The 15358-nt window shown below is 46.6% G+C and overlaps 1 protein-coding gene across 28 annotated transcripts in view; it reads left to right on the top strand.

Moving 5' to 3' along the window:
- rbfox3a (RNA binding fox-1 homolog 3a) overlaps window positions 1-15358 on the top strand; it is a 1730437-nt gene that overhangs the window by 1604938 nt on the left and 110141 nt on the right. For all 28 annotated transcript variants that reach the window (XR_005457923.1, XR_005457925.1, XR_005457924.1 and 25 more), the window contains one exon: window positions 14574-14627. Coding sequence is in view for 23 of the 28 variants with exons in the window: in XM_038776720.1 (XP_038632648.1) it covers window positions 14574-14627 (54 nt within the window). In the remaining 5 variants the exon portion in view is untranslated. The remainder of the gene's footprint in view (window positions 1-14573; window positions 14628-15358) is intronic.

Genomic DNA, 15358 nt, shown 5'->3' with positions numbered 1-15358 from the left:
CCATGGTCCACGTGACTGTTGTTCATGTGTGAGGCTCAACAGAAAGGGGTAAATTTTTCAATTGCAATGCCTGCTGGTTGCATAGCGTTCAGTTGCATTCACAGAATGTGACCCAAACCTTCAGCCCATTTTGGTGCTGGCACTGGAAGCTTGTTGGAAGAAACCAGAAATTGCATGGAAATAACCCCTAGAGTGAGCAATAATAACATTTAAAGGGATGCAACCACCGATGGTTTTTAGTTTTGGTAAAAGGTAATATTTAAAGGTTTTTTGGGGGATGAAATACTTGGAAAAACTCAAAAATTTTGATGCACATGTTTGTGGCTGTGTGTGACGATGTAGTTTCATAACACTCCCAACATCATCTTCAGGTGAAGTGAGATTAGAGAAAGAGACAATTGAACCAGAATTCACAAATATAATTCAGTCCCCATTTTAAAGCCATATATTGCATTTATTTTCATATTCCTATGATAAAATCCGAAGCAAATTTATAATGGAAATAGGCTTGTTATCCCACCATTCACATGTGATTAATTTGAAATTCAGATGTGGATAATTACATTTCGGATTAGTCAATGAAAGTGATCAGTGGACACCATCACATGACATGTGGGGGGCGATTCTCTGGTGCCATTAGCAGAGCCGGGATTCCTGCTGGCCTATTGATTCACATGCGAGGCCGAGAAAGGGATTCTCGGCAGGTGTCAAACCCACCGTCAGTCTTCTAGTCCGCTCCCCCAGCGAGATCAGGGACTCGCTCAGGAGTGGTGAAAACTGATCAGAACTCATTAGCATCCATTTCAAGCTGATTAGCAAGATTGAAGTGGAATACTGAAGCCTCCTTTGATGCCCCCCATCAAGGGGGGGTTTAGCTTTGTTTGTTTTTATAGTTCTTCACAGTCCATTAACTCTGAAGTGCTTCCTCTTTTGAGCAGGTGTTATTTCTAACTAGCAGTATTTTCATTGAGCTTCTTTTCTTGTTCTTGATGTCCTTCCTAGAAAGACCTCTGTCTGAGTGATGACCTTTGGCACCCTGATAGTGCCATAAAGGGCGGCGACTGAGGAGGGAGCCTGAAGTGGGAGGGGCCTGAAGGAGGTTGGGCTTGAAGGGGAGGCCCTGAAGTGGGGGTCTTTGGCAAACCCATAGTGGAGTGCCGCTCATTTTCGGAGGGGGGAGTGCTTGCTTGCGATTGGGCGGTTCTGTATTGTTATTCTGAGATCGGGGCTCCCTTTAAAAATGGCACCCTGATCTCTGAGGATCTGGCCTTGCAGGCTTCTTCAGGTCCCACGGCGCGAATCACCCCTGGCTCAAAAGAATTTCTAAGTGTGCATGGATTTCGATCTGGATTGCGTCAGTCCACCTGGCAGGAATAGTGCATCATTTTCCACCGGAGACCACACTTTGAAAATTGTTTGAGAGAATTCCGCCCGTGACCTCAATGCTGTGTATTTTGATATTTGATGCAATTATTGGCACAGTGCCTGGATGAAAAGCAGAATGTGAGATTGTTGTTTGATTGTTGTTGAGAGTGCTTCATTTCTATGGTTACTGACTGGTGGTGAATATGAAGTAAATATTCACATGTGTAAGGAACTTTCTACTAAAAATAGAGCATGTGGCTAAAATAGTGCTGCTGTGGCAATTTCTACTGAACATAACGGATGCTGTAAATGACAGCAGCTGCTGGATCAATTGTTGATTTTAAATCTGAGATTGCTCGATTTCTGCTAATCAAAGATATGACCCCGATCTTCCAAGGAGCGGCAATCATCATTGGATTGCCACTTCACTCAAACATTACCCCGACTCGATGCTGCTTTGCATTTCTTCCGGGATCTCCCGAGCCTGAATTTCCCCAAAATGCAGAGCACAGCATCCCTAGGAGGATCCCATTGCAATGGAGCAGAGTGGGGGGGGGGGGGGGGGGGGGGGGGGGAAGGCACGATACATCCTCTTTATTTGGCACCGGCCGCAATGTTTAAAAGTCCAGTTTGTATGTCAGCGAATGGGTGGTAAGGTCGGTGAGGTACGTAGGTAGGTGGGTAAGTGGGTGAGGTGGGTAAGAAGTAGGTGAATAAGGTGGGAAGTGGGTGCTGTGGCAGGTGGGTGAGGTGGCAGGCAAGTGAGGTGGCAGGTGGGTAGAGTGGCAGTTGAATAGATTGGCTGGTGGGGGGGTTGGCAGCTGAGCAAAGTGGCTAGTGGGTGAAATGCAGACGGGTAGCATGGCAGGTGGGGTAGTGTGGAAGGTGGGTGAGGTGGCAGATGGGTGAGGTGGCAAATGGGTGAGGTGGCAGATGGGTGAGGTGGTAGTCAGATTTGGTGGTAGGAGGTAGGGTGGGATAGCCAGGGTGATGGTCAGTGTGAGTGATTTGAGTGTCAGTTCTGTAGTTCTCCAAGAGTTAGGCTAGGTTTTAAACAACTGTCTAACATTTCCTGGGTAACTATCCGGTAAGTGTTTCAGAACTGCCCCAACTATCCAACTCTAACTCTGAGTTGGTGACATTCGCAGAGGGTCCTAAGGAGCTGGGGAAACTCCCACATAAATCCGAATATCAAGACTTCCACAGGCCAGGGCGCGCATCTTAGACTGGAAGATATGGGCCAGCAAATGGTGTCTCTGTGAAGTTAGGTTGCAGATAAGCATGGCCTCATGGATTTAGTGGAACAGGCTCAAGGGGCTAACATTCCCACTCATGTTCCTGTGTTCCCTTAACATTAGCATAGGTAGACATAAGAAACTATAATTACTTCCTCCCATCAGTGATGGCGCTGTGTTGCATCCACTTGCAATTACAATGTGACATGTTCAATATGAATGTAAGAATTTTCATTAAAAAGGGGACTGTAGCTGAATAAATGTTTTAATATATAATGTATAAACACACATGTATCTTGCCTGACAACACTGCACAATTAACAGCAACAAACGCATTTAGATTCTGCTGCCGTATGTTGTTTGACAGGCAGTTCTGAGTTTTTTCACTGAAAAGTGTCTGTTTCACATTTGTAAAAAGGTCATGTAGATGTATTTTTGGTTATTATTATGCAGGAATCAATTTTTTAAGTACTTCCTATGAAGGCAGTGTACACTTGTCCAATATTTATGCTGTGGCTGTTTGCCAAAGTCAGAGGTAAGTGTCAGGGGATGGAATATTCTTACCAGCCACTCAGACCCTTTATGCAACGGCCGTGATACACAACATGGTTTTAAACTTTCTCTGTACTGAACAACAGTCGTGAAACCCCAGCCTCAAAGGTTGATCAAATTTCCTCTGCCTCGTTCCCGTCACATTTTTAATTCCCGTACTGTCGATTCATAATCAGTTTGTAATCCTTAAAGATCTAAAATTACATTTGCAGCAAAACTTAAGACTAGGCCACAATTGCAAATGCAGCTGAATTGAAATGTTGTGCAGATGGCTCCACAGACGAATACCACAACTATCAGGAAGGTTGCCAGCACCTTTACATGAACTCAGCGAAGGTCAGGGGAGGCTGGAGTGTGATAGATTTTCACAAGTGCAGCCATGACTTGATGTTAGGCTATTGTTCTTGTGAGCCTCTGAATGTGCTTTTGGCTTGTGTGGTGGCTACTGAGTCTTGTGATTCAAAGATGATTGATGCGGGTCGGGCAGTGGATGTTGTCTATATGGACTAAGTAAGTCCTTTGGCAAGGTCCCTCATGGCAGACTGGTACAAAAGGTGAAGTCACACTGGATCAGAGGTGAGCTGGCAAGATCGATACAGAACTGGCAAGGTCATAGAAGGCAGAGAGTAGCAGTCGAAGAGTGCTTTTCTGATTAGAGGACTGTGACTAGTGGTGTTCCGCAGGGATCAGTGCTGGGACCTTTGCTGTTCGTAGTATATATAAATGATTTGGAGGAAAATGTAACTCGTCTGATTAGTAAGTTTGCGGACGACACAAAGGTTGGTGGAATTGCAGATAGTGATGAGGACTGTCAGAGGATACAGCAGGATTTAGATCCTTTGGAGACTTGGGTGGAGAGATGGCAGATGGAGTTTAATCCGGACAAATGTGAGGTAATGCATTTTGGAAGGTCTAATACAGGAAGGGAATATACAGTGAATGGTAGAACACTCAAAAATATTGACAGTCAGAGAGACCAAGGTGTACAGGTCCACAGGTCACTGAAAGTGGCAACACACGTGGAGAAGGTAGTCAAGAAGGCGTACGGCATGCTTGCCTTCATTGGCCAGGGCATTGAGTATAAAAATTGGCAAGTCATGTTGCAGCTGTATAGAACCTTAGTTAGGCCACACTTGGAGTATAGTGTTCAATTCTGGTCGCCACACTACCAGAAGGATGTGGAGGCTTTGGAGAGGGTGCAGAAGAGATTTACCAGGATGTTGCCTGGTATGGAGGGCATTAGCTATGAAGAGAGGTTGAATAAGCTCGGTTTGTTCTCACTGGAACGTCGGAGGTTGAGGGGCAACTTGATAGAGGTTTATAAAATTATGAGGGGCATAGACAGAGTGGATAGTCAGAGGCTTTTTCCCAGGATAAAGGGGTCAATTACTAGGGGGCATATCTTTAAGGTGCGAGGGGCAAGGTTTAGAGGAGATGTACGAGGCAAGTTTTTTTTACACAGAGGGTAGTGGGTGCCTGGAACACGCTGCCAGAGGAGGTGGCGGAAGCAGGGACGATAGTGACGTTTAAAGGGCGTCTTGACAAATACATAAATAGGATGGGAATAGAGGGATACGGATCCCGGAAGTGTAGAAGATTTTAGTTTAGTAGGGCAGCATGGTCGGTGCAGGCTTGGAGGGCGGAAGGGCCTGTTCCTGTGCTGTACTTTTCTTTGTTCTTTGGTGTGTGTCTTCAAGAGAGAGCTGGCCAGTTCTTGACTAGGTTAACAGTCATGCGGTAAATGGTATTACAGTCAATACGCAGATCCATATGATCGCCTGTACAAGTGTGATATCCTGAGAGGATTGGAGAGGAGCTTTTCAGAACATTATTTACCTTATTGGGGCAAAGTTTTTCCATTTTGCTGCCTGTTCCAGGCAATTACATGGTTATGGGAGAAGTTGAAAATGTCCAGTCGGGATGCTCCAGCTATCATGTGTGTGATCAGCCTTAACGGAGCAGTTAGTTTTGTATCTCAGACTAAAGGGCCGGCCATTTTAGACTGACATGCAGGGGAATAACTTCACTCAGAGGACGGTGAATCTTTGGAATTCTCTACCCCAGAGGGCTGTGGAGGCTCAATCACTGAGCATTTTCAAGACAGAAATTGATCATTCCTGGATACTAAAGACATCAAGGGTTATCGGAATGGCATTGAGATAGACAATCAGCCATGATCTGAATGATGGGGCAGGCTGAATGGCCTGAATGGCCTACTCATGTTCCTATGTATATATTTTTAAAATATTCTTTCATGGGCTGTGGGTGTCGCTGGCAAAGCCAGCATTTGTTGCCCATCCCTAATTGCCCTTTTACTGACCTTGCTCAGTCATTTCAGAAAGTACCTAAGAGTCAACCACATTGCTGTGGATCGGGAGTCACATGTAGGCCAGATCAGATAGGGACAATAGAGTCCCTTCCCTCAAGGACACGAGTGAACCAGATGGAGTTTTACAACAATCGGTGATAGTTTCATGATATCATGACTGAGGCCAGCTTTCCAATTCCAGATTAATTAACTGAATTTAATTTCCACCAGCTGCCGTGGTGGGATTTGAACCCGCATCTCCAGCATGTTAGCCTGGGCCTCTAGATTGCTAGTCCACCTTCATAATGGAAGGACCATTGGCTGTGCTCTGCATATGATGCTGTCCACCAGGATATTTTTCTCTGTATTCCACCCAGATGAGAATTTACTCCCCATGATTCAGCACACTTAGCAGGAACTTCTCTGTTGAGGCTACATTTTAAAAACCAGCACTCAAACTACAACAACACCAATTTCCAATGCAGAGCTGATAAATCTGTGGACACTTGTCCAGGAGTGTATCTGAAAGGACTGTTCATTAATAAAATGACCTAACCAGCCTCTTACTCAGGAAGTATTTCTTCTTGGTCAAAATGGGATGGTTGACTGGGCGCAGTTTTTTAAAAAATGTTACAGATCTTGCTTAAATGGTCTGCAAGTTACGTTTTGACATTAGCAATCATTTAGAAAGAGGCTCTGAGAATTTCTCTGCATTTGTCAACTCTCTCTGATGTTCCGATGTGTCAACTAAGCACTTTGAGTCCACCTTTTCTCCAGCAGAAAATAGAATTCGGAGACTTTTCACAGCAATTAAAATGAGAGTTTTGTAGTAATTAGCCATTTATGATAAAAGCCTTTATTATATCCTGTCAGAAAAGGAAAGATATTGCGATGAGTATCTCAACTTGTCCCTGAGGGTTCATTAAGATTTAAAACACAATGCAGCAATTGAACAGAGAAATTATGCCCTCAAAGACAACACTAAAAGGCGAGAGGGAAGATATTGATATTACAGACAACAAAGACAAGTTCATTTTAGCAAAAGAAATTTCATCTGCTAATTTCTAGTCCTTCAAACTGAATCAATGCACTTTATGTTTGTAAAGCCCCATTTCCTCTGCATTGCTCAAAGATGACTACAATTTGGATTGTTTGATAGGGTAATCTATATATCATATTAAAAATCTTGTGTATTCGCACACATCTTGTCCACAGTTGTTACTTTCCATCCATAAATCTTATCTCCAGTTACCATTTCTTTCCCAATAGAACTGCCTTTGTAAAAATTTGCGAGGAGAATTATCAATGTAAAAATAGTTGCTTATAACATGTATTCACATGGTCCCAGCCGTTCGGGAACCTCGCGAGGCGGCTTCAGACTCAGTATGCGGCCGCCATGGTCGGGGGCGGGCCGATTGGAGGGCCGGGGGTCTCATACGGGACCAGAATATATTTAGCGGGCCGTCCAGGTTGGGCACACAGCAGGTCGGGGGCACTATTTACGCGGTCCAGTTCCGCGGCCTGAGTCTGCCATGGAGCATGGCACGGCCACTGGAGGCCGCCGCCATGCGCATGCGTGGCTTCTGACCTGGAAGTACAGGAGCCCGTATCTGCAACATTCCGGATCAGTGAGCTTCAACGGGTCCCTGCTAGCCCCCTGCAGGCCTGTGAAGATGTGGGCGGGATTCTCCGAGCCCATGTCAGGTCGGAGAATTGCCGGGGCGCGGGAAATTCCCGCCACGCTGCTCAGACGCCGGGCCGTCAATTCTCCGGCAATCGCCCGCGCAGTCGCCGCGGCGCGGATCGGGGGGGGGCACTGAAATAGGCCGCCGCGGCAATTCTCGCCGCTGTGGTTTATATCTGGTACCATCAGGCAGGAACTCGGATCCGCGGCCGCGGTGGCAGTCCTGGTGGGGGGCAGGGGCGAATCTCAGTCATGGGGGGGGTGGCGCTTCAGCAGTGGCCAGGCCCGCGATCGGGGCCACCGATCGGCGGGCCATTGCAATCTGGGGGGTGATTTACTCCGTGCGGGATCACTGTGTGGCTCCGCCATGTCGGCAGCGCCTGCAAAGTGGGCTAGTGGCTGCCGTGCACATGCACGGCTGCACGGTCTGGACAGCCCGTCCAGCAGCCAGAGCTGCGGGACGCACGCCGGGGCCCTGCTAGCCCCCTGGAAAACGGAGAATCACTCCGGACTTTCGGGGAAAAAGTCCGGAGTCATTCTGGCCCAGTTTCCGGCGGGCGTGAGGGCTTAATCCCCAAAAGGGAGAATCCAGGCCGTGGCCTTTTGAAGCCAGGTTTTCTGGCGTGAAAGGCTACTGTTTTCACGATGGCGTGGGGACACAGTCCCTGAAACGGAGAATCCAGCCCCATGTCTCATCCAAATATTTGGGGTGAGCTACCAGCGCTAGCGGCTCCTTCGCAGGCAGTACCCCAATGGACGAAACCAAATGGCAACCACCTGTCTCTCTGGTAAACCCCAGTGGTGAGTGGGGATGGTTTGGTAGCAGTGCGGGGGTGATGGTGGGAGGGAGGGGGGGGGGGGGGGCGGGTGTTGAAGCAGCCTACACGAGGGAAGGAGGAATTGTGGTGGAAAGATTCAAGAACTTACTTGTTAGCAACTGCAGAGGCCATTGAATAATCATGATTGGGGTAGGTTCAAATTTACACATAGAACATAGAACAGTACAGCACAGAACAGGCCCTTCGGCCCTCGATGTTGTGCCGAGCAATGATCACCCCACTCAAACCCACGTATCCACCCTATACCCGTAACCCAACAACCACCCCCCTTAACCTTACTTTTTTTTTTTTTTTTTTCCTAAAATGACCAATTTGTGAAAGGGGTCCTTCAGCAGACATTATACTTGGGATGTCTAAAACCTGGTCCAATTAATCTGACAGTGGGGCCAATGCTTTGGCAAATTGAACATCGCTCGCCTGCCACTAAATTGCATGTTTTATGTCTGATTATAATTGCAACACATAACATTTTTACCGACAGTCTGTCCCTAATAAATCAATAACTGGACAAATCTAGTTCCCACCGCACAATTTCAGACCAGTCACAGGAATCTTTATTTGCCGTTTTGGAGCAATCCTGCATTCCATCAAATAGAATGATAAAATGAGCAAATAGAATTGAGCACAAAAGTAGAACTGGAAGCTATTGCTGTTTAGTGAGCAGCCTTCTTTCTGCCAAAATTGTATTCACTTATCAGAAATAGTCATTGAATCCCATAAGCATTAAATAACAATTTGAACATTGGCAAAAACCTCAACAGAAAATAGGGCAATTCAGTTCGCTATCAGAATATTACAAATTACAGATACGATCTGTGGCTCTGTTCAGTTCTCGAATTTGTTCTATAATCAGAATTAATCATTTGCAGAAAATCATTTGTGGAGATTCTGATGAAGGTGTTTGGAGTTGGGAACTAAACAAGTGTTCAGTAATGAAAAATTGGCCAGGAATTCTAAGTGGAATGTTACTTGCTTTTCTGCAGAAATATTTCTGCTGTACTTTCAACAAAATGATTTATTCATGATGAAATATTAAACGCTCTTACCTTAGCTTAAACGTAATGCAATAGAATGGGAAATTAAATTTTAAAAACACAGGAACAGCTTTGAAGGCTATAAAATGTGGATAAAATACATGCACTGAAAATTAATTTACAGATAAAGATATTCGATCATTAGGTATAAATGCGAAGGAAATCGCAAAATAGATTATACTCTCAATCAATATTCATGGAAATGCTCACGTATGACCATGTTTGTTTAATGAGAATACCTGGATAAGACAACCAGGGTAGAAATCTCCTTGGCTGCAGATTATTGTGATTATGTATTTAGCTTTCTTTTCTGAAATGTAACAGATAAAAATATTTCAGAACTAACAGAGTGCAGGGATCTTTAATTGTTGAAAGGAACAACAGCAAACTTGAGAAGTCTGGGTGCAGAATTGGTCAGGAAAGGACCAGGGAGACTGGGTTCAGGGATGTCCCTGATGTGAAGACAAGGGGCGGGATTCTCCCCTACCCAGCGGGGAGCGGGGTCCCGGCGTGATGGAGTGGCGTGAACCACTCCGGCGTCGGGCCGCCCCAAAGGTGCCCTAACATTGGGGGGTTAGGCCCGCACCGGAGTGATTGACGCCCCGCCGACTGGCGGGAGCGGCCTTTGGCGCCACGCCAGCCGGGGCCGACGGGACTTCGCCGGCCGGCGGAAGTCCTCGCATGCGGCGGAGCATCAGCGGCTGCTGACATCATCCCCGCACATGCGCAGGGAAGGGGGTCACTTGCGCCTCCGCCATCATGAAGACTATGGCGAAGGCGGAAGGAAAAGAGTTCCCCCACGGCACAGGCCCGCCCGCCGATCGGTGGGCCCCAATCGCGGGCCAGGCCACCGTGGGGGCACCCCCCCCCCCGGGGTCAGATTGCCTCGTGTGTCCCCCCAGGACCCCGGAACCCCCCTGCGCCGCCTGCTCCCGCCGGTAAGGTAGGTGGTTTGATCTACGCCGGCAGGACAGGCATGACAGCGGCGGGACTTCAACCCATTGCGGGCTGGAGAATCACCGGGGGGGGGGGGCCGCCGACAGGCGTGGCGCGATTCCCGCCCCCGCCGAATCTCTGGTGCCGGAGACTTCGGGACACGACGGGGCGGGATTGACGACGGCCGCCGGCGATTTTCCGACCGGGTGGGGGGTCGGAGAATCCCACCCAAGGGGTGCACCCCAACCCCCCTCACCCCGCTGAAACAGGGTGCGATACACCCCACGCTGCAATTCAGACAGCACACCAGCGTTGTGGCACAGTGTACAGTTAGCCCTCTGTTAATTGGTTGCTAGCCTGAACAGGGGTCTAACATGAGGCAAGGCAAACATCAGGAAAAGCTAACTTTGGATTGCTTAAATCCAGCCTGTACCTTTGAAGGGAAAATGTACGGTGACTGGAACAGGTGCTGGAAGGCTGTTGTGAGTTAGGGAAGTCAGAACAATGGCACAATCTGGGAGAGCACAGGTCCCAAGCTTTTTGGACTGCACTGGTGGCTTTGATGAAGGAGGTGTAAAGTTGGAGAAATCCAGAAGGAGCCAGGAGGCCCACCAGATACATGCTCAGAAGACATTTGGAGCAGATAACCATGAAGGTCAATTCCAGATGTTATGTAGAAATTTGATCTGGAATGTTTTTGTGTTTGCTTTTCTTTTTGCAATACAGTGAAGATGACGCCATTGTTGCTATATTTATTTGGTTATAAATATGGCGGTCAGTATGGTCGCCTTTCTCAATCGTAATTATGTTTACGCCTTAGAGTCACCAGATATCTCTCGAGACCGCCACAAAGTTCAAACCCGAGTACTGATCAAAGAGCCAATACACCAGTTAGTTAGTTCAAAGTCAATACTATTTATTTACACATACAGTAAAATCTACACATGCACAAAGTACTACAAACTAAACTATCTCTAACGCTAACGCCTATACTTAACTTCGGGTGCCCACTCAGTCAGAGGAGCAATGGCCGTTGTTCGGATCTGAGGTTGATCAGCTAAGGTCATCCGTCTGGTAGTGAGCGTTGACCTTGAACTTACTTGCTTCTGGTGATGCTGGTGGATGTGTCTCTCTGCTTTGAGAGCCAAGTCCAAGAGAGCAAATCTCTTGTGGGGGTTCCTTCTTATACCTGGAGGGGCTTCGCGCTCTTTTAGGCGGGCCTTAAACATGGCCCCAATTAATTGGGCCGCCTCTTGATCACTGGTATTGATCTTGACCAATAAAGGGGTGGGTGCCCTGATGGCTGGGCGTGTCTTAGGTGGCCATTGGCCCGGCTTTGTTTGTGCTTTCGGTTTGGGGAACTGGCGACGGGATGGCTGCAACAGTATCAACTACCTGAGTGTTAGTCCTTTGTTTCCCGGAGATGGGCCAGCAATATGCTAATCGACCCAGAGTTTCGATTCCGTCTGGTAACTGCTTCCCGAATATACATTCAGGCACTGTGCCTGCTTGTTTTCCTAACATTGTCCGCAGTTCCCGACATTCTTTGCGAGCGTCCATTTTGTATTCTGGAAGTGGCCATCCCAGATGGCTCCACCACGATGGCCAGTGACACAGGGAAGGTGTAGGACTGTCGATGGAGAATTGGAATTGGAGTTACTGGTATCACACTTAGATTAGTTCTTCGCAAATATCCTGGCCACAAAGAGAATATGTTGGTCGCTCTCTCTTCCTTCACCCCCTCCATCCTCCAGCAGCTTATCTTATTTTTCACAGTCCCTGTTGATTCTCCATGCCATGCTGTATTCCAAGACAAATGGCTACTAAGGCACACATGTTTGAGAGCAATTGGTTTGTGCAGAAGCCTTGAAGTCAGCAAATCTTCCTCGAGCACCTACCACACCACTCCTTGTAAAGATAGACAAATTTAAACAGCTATCTAAAGCAGGAAACAGTTGTAGAATAAAGAAACAACCAGAAGAAATCAACCAGCAAATAACCTGCAGGTAGTTAATGGTCCTTTTATGTATTGCTGGTGGTGGTCCCTTTCTGCTGCTGTGTTTAGCTATGCAAGGTTAAAAGATGACATTAATTGGAGTGTTGCTCTCTAAATGAGATGGCTGGTGACAAGTCAGTATTGACCACCAATTGATGCCCTCAGCAATATGGGGCGAAATTCTCCCCTACCCGGCGGGGCGGGGGGACCCGGCATAGCGGAGTGGCACCAACCACTCCTGCGTCAGGCCTCCCCAAAGGTGCGGAATTCTCCGCACCTTTAGGGGCTAGGCCCGCGGCGGAGTGGCTCCCGCTCTGCCGACTGGCGCCAAAACTGGCGGCAACGGCCTTTGGCGCTACGCCGATCGGCGTCGGGGCTGGCCGAAAGGCCTTCGCCGGTCAGCGTGAGTCCGCGCATGCGCCGGAGCATCAGCGGCCGCTGGCGTCACCACCGGCGCATGCGCGGTGGAGGGGGTCTCTTCCGCCTCCGCCATGGTGGAGGCCGTGGCGGCGGTGGAAGAAAAAGAGTGCCCCCACGGCACTGGCCTGCCCGCCGATCGGTGGGCCCCAAGCGCAGGCCAGGTCACCGTGGGGGTACCCCCGGGGTCCGATCGCCCCGCGCTCTCCCCCAGGACCCCGGCTCGCGCCGCCAATCCCGCCTGCACAGAGGTGGTTTAAACCACGTCGGTGGGAGAGGCCTGATAGCCGTGGGACTTGGGCCCATCTCGGGCCGGAGAATCGCCGCGGGGGGGCACGCCGATTGGCGGGGTGCAATTCCCGCTCCCGCCAATTCCCGGGTGGCGAAGAATTCTGGCCACAGCGGGGGCGGGATTTACGCCGGCCCCGGGCGATTCCCCGACCCTGCGGGGGGTCGGAGAATTCTGCCCATGGTGTCCAGCACAGCATACCCTAAAAGTGCACATAAATGCCAAGGATTCCATTTTTTGCTATCAAATGGAATGTGTAATGGCCAAACAATACGTGCTCCTGATTCAACTTTTGCCCCCCACCCCAGGTCTAGAGTTAACCAGGGACCATAGAGACTTGGTCAAAAATTGGCCATTAAGTAGAGCTACTAGGTTTGGTGTTAACCTGATACCACAGTGGCACGGTCCATAGTTTGCCTTTAAAGAGGACATTCTGAGCGGAGAAATATTGAGGTTATAAACCTTCGTGCAAAGGGAATATCCAGAATTGACACAAATCATTGCAATTTCTTTATTGTGCTTCTGAAACATGGTTCACATGGAATGATCAGCTAACTCAAACATGAAACTCTCTGCCTATTAGCTCATTCTTTTATATATAATACATGCAAGCTGCAATTTTCCTGTGTAACATACAGAGAAAGAAAACCGAATATCGCTACCAGAGTGTGTGGTTTACCTTGATACCTATTATAAGATGTGGAGATTATTTCCCTGTAATTTTCACATCTGCATCACAAGTCCATTGCTTCAACTATATATTCTACTTGTTGTACTTTATTGCTAACAATCTCCTGTTTTGTGTAGCACTTTCCCAAAATCAGATCAGGCTTTTCCATGAATAAAAATGGCTTGCAAAATGGGTGGTTGATGAATTACAGATCTGTACGTATATATAAATGCAAAATCAGTTGTACATTTATGGAAACACTTGCACATCTGCTGTTTACCCCAGCCATAAGTTCTATCTTTTATAGCTGTTGGAAGCTTATGCCAAGACCAATGTGGTAATAGATGGATAATCAAGTCACTAATTGAGCGAGTTTTGATTATATTTGAACTACATGCACAAGCTCATGCAATTAATATCTTTCAACTCCTCAATATGTGACTGCCTCAACCCACTTGTTGCTGTCATGTGTATGTTCTGGGCTGGTTTTCTTGCTCCAAGAGTAATCACATCTTTGATGGAATGTCACCCATGTTTAGTAGCCAAAAGTCCTGAATTGAGGATCATTGCTTATCTGTACATTGCATACTTTAGTGATTTTTTTTTTCCGAGTGGGTCATTTTAGGGGTGCTTGGGTATTTCCCACATTCAAACAATTTATACATCAGAGTTAATAGATTAACTTTACTCAGCTCTTGAGTTGAAATCTATTAATTCTGGTGCAAATAACAATTTTGTGGAACAATCTTCACTGTTACTTTGATATAAGTTCATAAACACAGATTCACATTTGTTAACAATAGTACCATCTTAAATAGTCACGGTTGAAGAGTGTATTTTTATCTGTTTGTGGTTTTTGCTTTTAATGGTTCTATCCTGAAAATTGGAAAGTCTGGTCATGTCATTTTATTTTGAATAAATTTACAAGTACGTAATTGCATGACACCTTCAATGAGAAAATGATGTGGATTATCTCCTGTGTTACAGAGATAATCGTTTATTAATAAGAAACTGAATACTGCAAAGTAATTAAATCGGGACGAGGATACTCCCATTATAGACGTTCCCATGTTCAAACTCCTTGCATAATGTCTATGTTTTGCTCCCCTTCAGCACCAGGAGCGGCTTGTCCTTTGCAAGGAAGCAGGGGTCTTTCAACTCCATTATTAAAAGGGTTGTTTCTGAAGTTTTTAACGTAGATGAATCAAAGTACAATATGTCTAATGATTGTCTCTCTTTCTTTTACAGCAATTTGGTAAAATTTTAGACGTTGAAATAATTTTTAATGAGCGGGGTTCTAAGGTAAGCGAGACATTCCAAACTTGTTCACTTGATCTTTTAAAGTAGTTTCAGTGAATTTAACAGAGACCCAGTGGGTGTGTTATGTTCTATGTGACTGTACTAAGTAGGGTTATTGGACACATAGGTTATTGGATAGAGCACGTTTTAAATTTCGGACAGCTTTTCCTACTGGAATGCTTATATGAACATGTGTATGCAGTATCACTAGTTTTCCTGCTAACAATAATCGCAAATTCCCCAAGGATTGTGTGCTCACACTATGGGATAGATTACTCAATGGACTCAATTAGAAATACACCGAGGTACACATGCATTTCAATCTGAAAATGGATTCTGCGCTCCATGTTAACAGTCTGCTGAATGTTTTCATAACAAAAGCTGATATGGAAGCTGGTCTGGGTGATCGACTGAATCAGACGTTAAAAAGGAGCTGAATTTACTTTTGGAAAGACAAAATTGATGAGGCATTTTAGGCTAACGACTGTATCCCCACTGACACTAACTGCTCCACTGGTATCATTGGCATGACAGCTACTTCACCAGAACTCAATAATACTGTAAAAGAAATATAGTTTCACATTTCCTCACAGCTATTTGTCTTTAATAAGGGTGCCGATGATACCAGTGAGTCAGTCCATGTAGAGCCTTCATAATCTGTAAGAATCTGAAAATACTGGGTGTTAGACTAAGGATTAGCCTGAAGTTTGGGGCATTGATGGATGCTCTTGCTG

This window comes from Scyliorhinus canicula, chromosome 18, assembly GCF_902713615.1.
Source record: "Scyliorhinus canicula chromosome 18, sScyCan1.1, whole genome shotgun sequence".
NCBI lineage: Eukaryota > Metazoa > Chordata > Chondrichthyes > Carcharhiniformes > Scyliorhinidae > Scyliorhinus > Scyliorhinus canicula.
This window is presented reverse-complemented; position numbering and strand designations above follow the sequence as displayed.